The sequence below is a fragment of the Ochlerotatus camptorhynchus genome, unplaced genomic scaffold (assembly GCF_037179485.1).
Source record: "Ochlerotatus camptorhynchus isolate MF236.1 unplaced genomic scaffold, CSIRO-AGI_Acam_v1.1 ptg000141l, whole genome shotgun sequence".
NCBI classification, from domain to species: Eukaryota; Metazoa; Arthropoda; class Insecta; order Diptera; family Culicidae; genus Ochlerotatus; species Ochlerotatus camptorhynchus.
Window position 1 is genome coordinate 575,859 of NW_027040631.1, and position 12,514 is coordinate 588,372.

Consider the following 12,514-nt stretch of genomic DNA (forward strand, 5'->3'; position numbering starts at 1 on the left):
CGTAACCGCTTTGAAACTTTACGTGCACAAATATCAGCTTCTCCGACACGTACCACAATTAGTTTGTTACTTCACGTTTGCTGTACTTCAGCATACATGACGTAGCAATTTCAGGTGAAATGGTGTAATTGAAAATTTGTGTAATTGAAAATTCGAAGTGGACGTGCATGCGTAGCCTACGTGGAACAAATAATTGCCTACACAGATAAATCATCCCTATAATAGCTCTTAACTTTATTTACATACAAACAAATGCAACTCACCCTTAGTTATAACCCCTGTAACAAAAACTTAACCATATATTCAAATTGTCAACTTAACAAAACAACAGTTGTTATTGTAGTACGGAAGCGGCGAAGATCTGTTTCAATATCTGAGGCAACTGTTCGAGGTTCATGCACACGAAGCTCTTGCCGGCCGTCATGTGTTCCGCAATTCTAAAAAACAAACAAAAACAATCATCAACATCTACCCCAACAAACCTCAACCACCATCGAACTCACAATTGCGCCTCATCACCCAAGCTGCCGATGAAGATCACGTACGCCTGCACCTTCGGGGCCTGCTTCTGGAGCAGGTCGTTGAAATTTCTCGGCGATATGCCATATCGCGACATGTTGGCATCGCTCAGCACCACCACGATCGCCTCGTCGCAGTCCTCCTTGGCCAGGGCATCGACCGCATTTCGCGTAGCCGGCAGCGTGTGATCGCCGCTCCAGCAGAACTGCGAATGCGCATGCATCATCTTGATCGTCTCCAGCCGTCGCTTGTCGTCCTTCGGTGGATTGTTCACGTTGATGAACGGAATCTCCACCGCTTCTCCACTGTGCCCCACGATGTCGTACTTGATTTTCGTCTCGAATCCATCGAATGCTTCCATCACCATTACGACCGCTTCCAGCTGACGATCCAGTCGGCCGTCGTACCCGTTGAAGCGGTACATCGATCCGGACACGTCCACCACCAGCTTTAAGCGTTTCGGCTTCTCTTGCGGTTGTCCCGGTTCCGGATCCTGTTCGACCCGCTTCTTGTAGATGTTCTTCTCACCCGTAATTCCTTCCACTAGCTTGGTATCGTCCATCTCGCCGGAAGTCTGATGCTTCTGCCAATGTCGTTCCTTGCTCTTTGCCTGCAGTGCCTGCAGTGTCACCCTCAACTGCTGTACCTGCTTCTGCACCGGGCCCTTGAACTCCATGTAGACTTTATGGTCGTACTTGCTCATCTGAATCTCCTTCAACTTTTCTTCGAACGCCTTTCGGTTCATCTCCTTAGCTGCCATTTTCACATGTTCCGGAATGTCGTCCTTCTCCGCATCGGACAGCTGATGGACCTTATGCCCGGCATCCAATCGATACGGACCACCTTTGCCACCCAAACCAGCTGTGTCGCGTCCTCCGGTACCTCCAGCCCAAGTATTGCCGCCTACGTGGGGATCATTGTTCGGATCAACCTTGCCGTGCTTCGGTGCTGAAACGCCCTTTCCGCTGTGACTTTTGATCGTCATTTGGATTTCCCGTTGCTTACGCAGTGCAGCAAGCTCATTCTTTGCGTACGGAGCGATCGCCAATCCATGCTTGAGTAGTACGTTCGTCACCTGATCCAGTGTCTCCGGAGTGTGTCGGTCGTAGTCGAGGACGTTGCCGATCAGTTCGGCCATATCGTCGTTGGGGAACAGCTGCAAATGCTTCACGATGTTGACCACTTCACGGGTGGAGTACGGATAGTTTAAAATTCCACTGTCGGCCATGTCTCGCAGTTCGGAAAAGGCGTCCACCAGTTGGCGGATGGTCGCTTCCGGAACATCCGGACCGTACTGCTTGAGGAGGTAGATTTCCGAGTTCGGAGACGGGTTATCGACGGCGTGGCAGGAAAATAGATCACCGAGAGCGGCGAAGAAGTCATTTCCGAGGAAGGGAAATCCAGGTCGGTTGGCGAGGACAACCATCCGGAAGTCAGGGTGGGTATAGATCAGCTTGTCGTTGGCTGCAAGGGTACCTCTGGCGGGTGGGCAGATCTTGCGCCCATCAGAAAGCATCATCTCCCCATTTTCAACGAGAGTTTTCAGAATGCAGGTAACGTGAATGGGTGCCTTATCTGCTTCGTCAATTACGAGCACGTGGCCGTTCTTGACGGCTTTCACCAGTGGGGAGTCTTCGTAGATGATCTTACCGTCCCGGATACTGGCCTGAAGGGTAAGCGATTGAACGGTCGTGTCTCGATGCAGTTGGATGTACTCTCGGGGACGATTCATGAGCTGCAGTAGACGATCGGCGATTTTGTTTTTACCGACGCCTTGGTTGCCCACCAGAAGCAGGTGTTCACCGAGAGTGAAGTCCTGTAGAAGTCGTTCCATGAGTTTGACGTGTTGTGGGACGTTGTAGAACACGATGTCTGGGACTTTGCTGACGGCTTCCGTTTGGTAGATTGGTACTTTGGTGTTCCCGATGCGGAGGACACCGTCGTCGGTCGAAATGGTGACATCTTCAGCGCGGCTTTCCGTTCCCGGTGTCACATGACAGGTTCGCAGAGCGTTCTCCAGTACGCTTCTGGGTACGTTTGGCATGAATTTTGTGAGGAATGTGTTGTGCAGTATGCTGTGGGCAGAACGATCGGATAAATGTTCGCCGTATTCGTGAAGTCGACGAGCAATCCGCAGAAGTTGTCGGGTTGAAAGGTTGCTCGCCAAGTTCTGCATGGTGGTGTCACCAGATGCGCGTAGGTGGTGAGCTACACTTAGAATCTGGTGCATCGTTTCATCCAGTGGTCCGTACAGCGAGTTGACGACGTTGAGTTCTTCGTCTTTGCTAAGGCCTCGGATCTCGTGGAACAGGAAGAGGTTCAACGTCTCAGCGGTAATCCAATTGGTGCCGATTTTTTGGTGAGGTTCTGCCATGGCAATGATTCGGAATGCTGGATCAATTCGCAGGAATCCTCGTGCCGTAAGGTCGTCTTTCATCAGTCCTGCTTCGAGAAGACGATCGTAGCGATCATGACGCATCAAGCGCCTACCGTCGTACAGTTGCATCTCCCGATCGTGAACCAGTCGATGTAGGATCGCTAGGGTACTGTGGTGCAGTCGATGGATGCCATCGAGAGCGATGACGTGACCGCTTAGAGCCGCCAGCAGCAAGGGCGAGTCCTGCCAGATTGTGTCTCCGTTGAGCTTGGTTGTACGTTTCTGGATTAGGTCACGGGCTGTCATGTCCTGGTAGAGGACCATCGTTTCGGCCTGTTGATTCAGCAGGCGGCATAGTTCGTTTGCCAGGATGGATTTTCCACAGCCTTTGGAACCGATCAGGCAGATGTCGCCCACCGCAATTGATTGGATGAGGTCCGCTAGGAGGTTTTGCTGGTAGTTGGTCTTCTTGTAGCTGGTAGGTAGGTTTTCGACGTCGGATTTGCCTCGTCGCATGGTAAAACTGATCGGTTTGGTGTTGACCTTCAAGTTGACCGTAAGGGCATTTTCACTCAGAGGCTCAACACTGGTAATTTCCGTGGAGGGCGTTTGATTCGGGGTAATCTTTAGCGAGTCCATTAGGGACTTGGTAAGGCCAACGCCTTCCTTTTCCAAAAACACCGGGTAGGGGTAGAGCCGGCTCAGTAGACTGTGTTCCGTGAGCAGAGGGTTATTGTTGATCAGCATTCCGGCGTAGCGAAGGTTATCGATTGGAAAGTCCGGCAAGGTGGATGCCGAAGAAAGGACACTGAAGCCGAACGAGGTTAGCTTCGTGAGGACTTCGGGGTTTTTGTTGCTCGCCAAAGTTTTGCATTCCGTGAGGATGTCCTGCAATTGAAGGATGTTTCAATATTTGTAAAAAGAAATATTTTAGTATCTTACCAAGTAAGGCAGATCACTGATGTCCCTTGCTTGAAATCTGGATCTCAAAGGTGGATCAAGTGGTGATCCTCGATACTTCGGTACTGGCAATCCCAATGCTATCACACGGAAGTCCTCGGAAACTCGTACCAGACCCCACTTGTCTAGCTGTTCCTTGTTGAATCTCTAAGGCGAACACGGTGAATCAAGATTTCTTCATAGAAAGTACCCCATCTACTCACCTCCAGCAAGCTGTCGTAATTTTTGGCGGAAATCAGAAACCGCCCGTCCTCCAGGTGCATCTCTCTGTTTTCCAACAGATTATTCAAAATGGGTAACACATTCCGTTCGGTCTTCTCCACTCCTTCGATGACCAGAATTCGTCCTTCGGTAGCTGCTCGAACCGCGCTTTGGTTGTAGTACGTTGCCGTACCGTCCATAATCTCCCGGCGCTGTTTTAAGTCACTCTCGGTCGTGTCGCGGTTCAACAGAATGTACTCCACTTCCCTCCGTGTCAGTTCCGAGTACTGCATAATCAGATTCCTGCGCAGATTACCCGGTCTACCGAGCAAGATCATGTCCTGTCCTAGGTTGTCCTTCTGCAGCATCCACCGTAGGTGGTGCAGTCGAGTCTGCGAAAGCTGAGCTTCACCGGACTCTGCCACTTTCACTAGAAGTAAACTATACAGTTGAATCGGTCAGTTCGGAACATGGTCCAGACTTACCATATCCATTGGGAACCAGTTCCGGTTGTTTCGGTGGTTGAATCTCCTTTTCCACGTCGTCGATCCGGATGGTAGCTCCCGTGGAACTGTAGCGGAACCATAGCGCGGGAGAACTACCGCTACTGCTGCTATTACCGTTTGTGAGAATCCGCTTCAGTACGTTCAACCTACGTACGGTTTGGGCGTTCCGTGGGAGCATTTCCGCAGAAAACCGATCGAGTGGTGCGGACAAGATGTGTTAGCTAATCACTATCAGTTATGTTATGTCGTTCCCGATCGGGTCAAAGTCCAGCTGGATAAGTGTTGCGAGATGGGCAAGGATTTTTAGTAAAGGGTGCAACTGATTTTCGAATGATTTTTAATTGTGCTCTACGATGACTTCCCCCGCGTGTTACGCCCTTTGCGGTTCAACTCGAGAGTGGATGTTTCGTTTCTGTTTTGAGTCGGTTCGGTGCGTTCAACAGCTTGCGACAGCTGATTTTGACAGTTCGGAGTTTGCGGTTCTGTTTTGATTGCCGTTGCTTCTGTTGGTGTGAGTGGTGAATATTTGCGGAGTATACGTGCCACAGGGAAGGAAAGTGTGGAGGATTGTAAACATAAACAGTTTGATATCGATGAGAGCTACACGGTGGGCGTTGGAAAGTGACCGACACGGAAAAGTTGGGTACACGTTTCTAGTTTTCCAGAATGCTTTGTTTATTGCAAAAAAATGCAATGCATATCTAAAAAGTACGCTATATTTTACATGCGTTAGGTAAAACATCAACAACAGCAATTAACGCAAACGATTTTAGGACATGACAATCAAATTTAAAGAAAACTGCTTTCCAGTCAAACCCATGAAAAATGGTGAATTTTAACACTTAATTAATTTTCTTAAGTCTAAGATCTCAAAATATTCAATGTGGAAGTTGACATTCTGAAAATATGGGGAACTTACTGGGAGTTTGAAGAACCTCAAAGCTGTTCTATTAGCTGCAAATTGCAGGAACTTTTAAGAAGTTCCTAGAATTTCTGCGAATTTCACCGGTATCAAGAAAACATCAGCAATATAGAGAACTTGAGGAAAATTGTGGATTTTTTTAAAAGTTATAAGTATCTCCGAGAAGCTCTATGGGACAGTTTCGGTAACTTAAGGCCAGACTTTAGGAGTAGTTTAAAGATCTATAAGCGTGAGCTTAGAAACATTCAGGATAGTTCCATGATGTGATGACAAAAAATCGAGAACTGTTAAAATGTTCCGACAAATTTCAGGGAAGTACAGAGAATTTATTAAAACTTTAGAAATATTTCAGGAACTTCGCAGAAGTCCTGAGGGGGGCGACTCTATCTAAGATGCAGGAAATTTGTTGCTTTGCTGTTGTGAGATGCACTCGCGCTTAATAGATAAAAACACGATTGATTATGATTTTGAAGATTTCCTGCAAAAAGGTGCAGAGCAATGCGAGTAGATGGGTTCAGATGAAAAATGATTTTTCGTAGATTGATTCGCTAGTGTGAGATTTTTCGACAATTTAAAATCGAGATTTAGATGTGTCGCACCCCTCGAGAAGTCCAGATAATTCCTGGGAAGTTTAAAGGTGTTAACGAGAACTCCATTTTATTTCCGATCAGAACCGAGATCTTCAATAGAATTGAGAGCTTCAGGGAAGCTCCGACAACATCAAGACTGATCAGAGTGTGCATCAGCCGCACAAAATGGAAAACACTTTTGAGATTTTGTCTTCCGATGAACGATAGACTCTGACATAGTAGATGAGAGTGAGTCTCCGGAGGTACACGACCCCGATAAAAAGAAGCCGAGGATCAAGATATAATCACTTCATTACAATGGAACTGTCGTATTTAGTTTAATATCTAAACGTTCAAATTCTGATAGTGCTATATTTGCACTTCGTGAAACATGGCTTTCTTCTGAACATGAACTAAACCTCCACAATTTTAACATTATCCGCCTGGACCGAGATGATTCATATGGCGGCGTCAAAAAGTGCTACCCCTTCTATAAAATCTCAATCCCAACAAATTCAGGCACTGAAATTGTCGCTTGTCAAATAAATGTGAAGAACAAAGATCTTTGCATAGCTTCTGTATATGTCCCTTCAAGGACTTCCATAAACCGCCGCCAGCTTTGGAGTTCAGTTAATATCATTCCATCTCCCGTTCTAATACTGGGCGATATGAACTCACACGGTACTGGCTGGGGCGAACCATACGATGACAATAGAGCGGGTATTTTCTATGATTTGTGCGACGATTTCAATTTGACTACTACTGCTCGGGAGAGTCGTCTTGATATATCTTTATGCTATAACTCACTATCATGAGATTGTCTGTGGAAGGTAATCAATGATCCCCATGGTAGTATTTCAATCAAATGTGGTCGTAAAAAATCAGACCAGCCAATTCAAGTTCCTTAGACCGCACGAGGGATATTGATTAGAAAAAAATTGCATCGGCGGTAACTCTTGACTACCGATCCTCTGCTACCATTGGACGAGTATCGTTTCTTTACCGAACTGATCTACAAAAGCGCATTAGAAGCTCAGAAACGACGTGTTCTAAGTGCATCCTTCAGAATAAGACCCGCCACCCCTGGATGGGATCACGAATGTACAAATTTGTATCTTGAGAAATCCGATGCCTTTAAAGATTATCGTAGACATGAAAGATCTGAGCTTTTTTGAAAAGTCTATATGTACTTCCAACCATTCGTTCCAGCAGAAAATGACCGCCTTCCACCTGTATCGCTGAGTGGAAGAGTCAGCATTCGATGAAAGGAAAGGTTAAGGAATTACAGTACATCTTCGAAACAGCGAGACTCAACGGATACAAGGAGACCACAATCCAGGCAATCATTGATAAAAAAGCGAGAATTCTACAAAGGAGATTATTTACAACCCTCACCGCAGCACCTGAACCTTGAAAACGAGTGTCCGTTCCATTTGATCGTAATATCTAAGCTAAGACCACAGTTAAAACAATTCGGATTAGATTTAGTTTTCACCAGTAGACACAACCAGTTGAAATCATTGTTAGGATCCCAGTTAATGTTTAAGGTAAAGCAGGTGTACATAAAATAAGCTGTAATCATTGTAACAAAGTATACGTAGGACAAACCAAGAGAACTTTAGCAACTAGATTTAAAGAACATATAGCGGAAGTTAATAAGGCCAAAACGCAAGAAGATAAAGGCCTAACATATGATTTCAAATCAAAGGTTGCAGAACACATTTTCACAGAGGACCACCAACTATCGACGGAGGACATCACGATCTTACGAACCGTATCTACACCATGGAAATTGGATGTTGCAGAGAGCCTCGAGATCAACAAACAACGGAATTCAACTTTTCTCAACAGGGATCAAGGAAACGGGCACACATGGCTTTTCAAGTTACTCACCCCTATTCTGTATTTCGTTTCGAACGAAATTCTCATACAAAAAAATATTTTTTTGTATGAGAACTTCGTTCGAAACGAAATGCAGAATAGGGGTGACTAGCTAGGACACATCAACGAATAAGCAGCTGAGTACCTGCTGCTACGGGAAATAAAAATTTAAGTTTACCTAGCTTCTAAGTGATAATGTACCTGTGTTAATATATATTCGGTAAATGTGATGTTTTTCCTCAGTCGAGTATTAGTACAAGATACTGAAGAAGTCTGCACATTGTAGACGAAATACGCGTATCTGTCAAGGATAAGCAAATAAGGTAGTGGAATTAAATGGAAATTACTAATCCTGCTCCCTCTGTTTATACAAAAATTACGGATTTTTGGCTCCGCAAAGTATCACACACGACTGAGCCGAGTAAATAAACGAACTAGTTAAAAAAAATACTGATCAGAGAATCAAAGAGCAATTTCAATATTTTACAGTACATTGCAGAAACCTTACCTTGCTTAACCTTACCTTTCGAGAAACTCAGCGAATTTTCGGAAACTTCAGCAGAGCTCCGAGAGAATTGCTGGAACGTAATAAAAATAATATGAACACCCGGAAAATGTGAGAGTATGTTAAGAGTGTTGTATCACATTACTTAAAAAAAAGCTAAATTGATAAGAGAACATCAACGAATCATTAATCATTGATTAAAAACTTTCAGCAAGCACCGAAATCTATAAAAAGAACTTCTATGAAATTTAGATATTTTTAGGTAGTTTCATGATATTCTGCGAAGTTCCGAGTACTTCGAGGCCGATCAGAACAATCTAATTAACTTACAAGGAGTTCCGTCGAATTAGAGCATATGAGAGTTTTATGATCGATCCGAAAACTTCGGAAGCGTCAGGGAATTATGAAAATCAATCAGAAAATTTAACGGACCGTTAAAAAAACTTTAGTTAAGCATAGGAAACTCAAGGGATGTCCAGGAAAATTAGTGATTTAAATCAAAGTCCCGTGAGCGTTTATAAAGTTTATAAAACTTAAGGAAAATTGTAGAAACTTCAAGGCAATTAAATTAACTTGAGTAAAATTGCGAGTTCTTATAAAAACATACTGAGAACTTTAAGGAAACTCAGAATCATTTTGGGCAGTTTGAATAACATCCGGGAAGACCATTGAAGAAGTTACGAATTAGTGTAGTGGTTAATTGCACTTAGCTTTGTCTCCTTTCATTGTTTCATCTCCTTTTGGTTCATCGTTGATAATTACATTTCATCTCTTTCACTTCTCAATTAATTTCACCATTACTTCTTCTATCTTTTCTTGATCATCTTCGTTTTTCCGTAGCCTTCGTTCGTTTCTTGTTTTCGTTCTGCACTGCTGCATCCAATTCCGGTTCCGCTTCGCTTCTTCTGGATTCTCTTAATCTTTTTCTCGTGTCATTCTTTTACATTTCGTTATTTTTCGCTTTATATTCTTGATCTTCTTCCTCTTCTTCAGCGTCATTTTTCGTTCCACCTTCATCTGATACTTCGCATCATCCAAAATCTTCTCTTCATCTTCTGCTTCTTCTTCTTCTACTTCAATGCACAATTCACGTTGTTTCATCCGCTATCCGCTTTGTGTATGACCGTATCAATTTTCTCCAGCTTAATTCATCTTCATCCTGTTACATGTTACATTCTTCCTTCCTTTCTTGCTCCGTTATCTGCTTAACCTTCTTGCCGCTACACCGGGTTTCGGCTGTTCCTTCTTTTTTTCTCTGCATCCTTCAAATTTTTCGGTAAAGTCCAGTTTGGTGTAGAAAATTCAGCAAATTGGTGGTTTGCTCCTCAGAGTTTTCTAACGCATCTCGTAAGCTTGTTGTGTCAATGTCGTTCTCTTGTCGTTGCCTTTCGTAGTTTTTGCTCTGCAAAATCACGTGTCGCACGTCTAAAACCTATCTACAACAACTGGAAATATGATCGGGTCCTTAAAATTATTTATTTACCTATTAAAATTTTATTTTATTTGAAAAATTTTCAAGGTTTAGACTTTTTGATTTGTTTAATAGTTCAAGATCGTGATGATTTTTTGAGTTTTAAAATGTTTTGATATGTTCAGGATCTACACAAAAGTCGAGTTCCAGGATATGAAAATTGGAATTCTTGACGTAAAATTGAAAAATATGTCTCCTTTGCCGGTTTTTAAAAATGTGGGATTTTTAAAACTTTTCTATTGTTATTTTTTAACATAGACTACGTCTTACGGGAAGTTACAGCAAAGAAGAATAGTAAGATGAAACAGTCCGAAGAAAAAACTTTCAATTTTAGTGTCCTCTTTCACAGTCTTTTGACGTACGACTACGTCTGTGATTTCTAAATGGGGGTACACTTTGTGAAAACCGAAATTGGAACATGTAACAAAATTATGAAAGATTTTGAACGTTAATAACTCAGCTGCCCCTGGACCAATTTCAATAATTTTATCACCAATCGATCCGAAATATTTCTACGCATCTGATAAGTTTAAGACTTTATCATTTTTTAAATGTCACTATTGAAAATTACACGTATGTACAACTGTTGCTATAATAATTGCGCAACTGTTGCTGCGAAAAGCGATTTCCCTAACACAGATTTCAAAGTTGAATTCCATCCAGTCTCACAAGACGGTGTTTATTCAATCACCGCGTGGTGAGTGGCGGTGTTCTCCAGTACACAAGGAAAGGCTCCCCGTTTTGCAGCTAGCTATCAAGGCTGCCATCAACCGCTGATCGGATTCAGTTCCAATCACCGTGTGTGGTGGTGTCCGGTCGTCGGCATCAGCAGCAGCAGTGCTTTCGGCGCGTGGCATTGAACACTGTTCTCCAGTACACAACAAAAGGCTGCCTGCAAGCAGCGAGCTGCAGCCCACACGAGTATCCATAGGAATCGGATCATGAACTTGCTGAAAACTTAAAACGATTAAGTAAACATTTTTTCAATGATAGTAACGTCTCTTAGTAACGTGGTTACTGCTTGAACTGCATAACTGCATGTGTGTATAAAAAAAATGTGGTTCCTTCCCGTTTTTGGCAACACGCGATTTCTGTCTTTTTTTTTAATTCTATAAAATGTATCGAACGCTTTATACAATGTGCCAAAAACGGGTAGTACCTGGTTTTTTGGTGGAAAATCAAGGAATATCGCAAACAGTTCAGTTTTTTGTCCAATAGGTGTCGCTAGTATGTAAGTGCAGGGCTGTCATCTGATCACTCAATGCGCGCAATGTACACTGAAAAATATTGAAATCTAAATAGTATAAAAGTTACGCTAAATCGCAACTCTCCGTACCGACGCAAAGGTCGGTATAAAGTGAGAGAATGCAAACTTAGTATAAAAATGGTTTATGCGTGCCATAGTAAAAAATCGAAATATACTTACAATGAATAGATACGGTTTATTCGAGAGAATGTATGTTTCGCTTCTTTATTTTATTTATGGTAAATATTATTGTTTTCAAATTAAAATTAAAATTGTCTCAGGAGGGGTTTTTAATAATTTTATTTTTATGAATATTATTTAAAAAATACTTACAATTTCGATGTTCATTTTGATGAACTCGTGCTCACGCATGCTAGCTGCCCAGCAGATCACAGGCGCAGTAGTAATCCGCTGGGATGAAGCTCTTCACCAGCACGAAGCTCCGAGTGAACCCAGATGTTCCCAGAACCCAGATGTTCTTTTTCTCATCATTTTAGTAAACACTGATCGAATTCCACTCCGTTATTCGGACTTAGTATAATTTTGACGAAAATTTTAATCTTACCAATGTATAAATTTTGAAAAACCATAAAATGCTTACAATTTAATCTATATTCGTTTTGTAATATTATCCCAAATTCCCCACCAAATCCAACAGAACCCCTCCACCGATCAAATTCACCAGTACTTCGTCCAGCAAACTGAGCTACCAAGGGTGGAACGTAACAGTCCAGCAAGTGGCTGGTCACGCATATGGCGAAACATTGCAGCGAGGCAACTTACTTCAGCGCAGAGGACAAAGCTTTACTTGTTGGTGAACGAGAAGATAGAGCACCGCAAACTGCTATTCGTGATGCGGCGAGTAGATGACGAAAACTGTACGCATTGTGGCAACCGTACAGCAGAAACTCTCTCGCACAAATTTTGTGCTTGTGCTCGCGTCGGCCCGGCTTGGACGGTTCTTCAGCAGAGAATAGCAGTCATCTTGGGTGGATGGAGGCGACTCGAGTTCGAAGACTTGCTAAGACCTGCCCTATTAGGAATAAACGACAGACATAGAGTGGCAATTCTGAATATGTTTATTACATATATCTGCTTCGTTAACGATTGTAACGGAAGAATTGATTTAGCTGATTTGAACTTTAATCTTGATGTAGCAAATTGACGGTAAAACACAAAAACTTTGTATGCTAAACTGACAAATAAAACTTCACTTTTACAAAAAAAAAAAAAAAAAAAAAAAAAAAAGTGTACTGATTTTCTAAAATATATAAAGTGAGAATCAAGCAAACACAAAGTTAGTACCCCCTTAAAAACCGGGTTTTTTACCATAACTTTTTAGTTTGAATATTACAAT

General features: G+C 42.9%; 1 protein-coding gene across 1 annotated transcript; it reads right to left on the reverse strand.

Annotated features, from left to right (window-relative positions):
- Positions 1–217: 217 nt before the first annotated feature.
- On the reverse strand, positions 218–4,858 carry c12.2 (von Willebrand factor A domain-containing protein c12.2). The gene is made up of 5 exons (XM_065221327.1): positions 4,543–4,858; positions 4,060–4,487; positions 3,839–4,003; positions 504–3,784; positions 218–437 (listed from the first exon to the last, which is right to left on the reverse strand). Exons 1-5 carry the CDS (start codon positions 4,739–4,741, stop codon positions 335–337), a joined length of 4,176 nt encoding a protein of 1,391 aa, XP_065077399.1. The 5' UTR covers positions 4,742–4,858; the 3' UTR covers positions 218–334.
- Between the last annotated feature and the right edge of the window lie 7,656 nt (positions 4,859–12,514).

Excerpts from the sequence above, each read along its gene's own strand:
- c12.2 (XM_065221327.1), bottom strand. The coding sequence starts at position 4,741 with ATGCTCCCACGGAACGCCCAAACCGTACGTAGGTTGAACGTACTGAAG. Across the intron at positions 4,004-4,059 it reads ATTACGACAGCTTGCTGGAG|AGATTCAACAAGGAACAGCT; the intron begins GTGAGTAGATGG and ends TGTTCGCCTTAG. Across the intron at positions 438-503 it reads TTGGGTGATGAGGCGCAATT|AATTGCGGAACACATGACGG; the intron begins GTGAGTTCGATG and ends TTTGTTTTTTAG.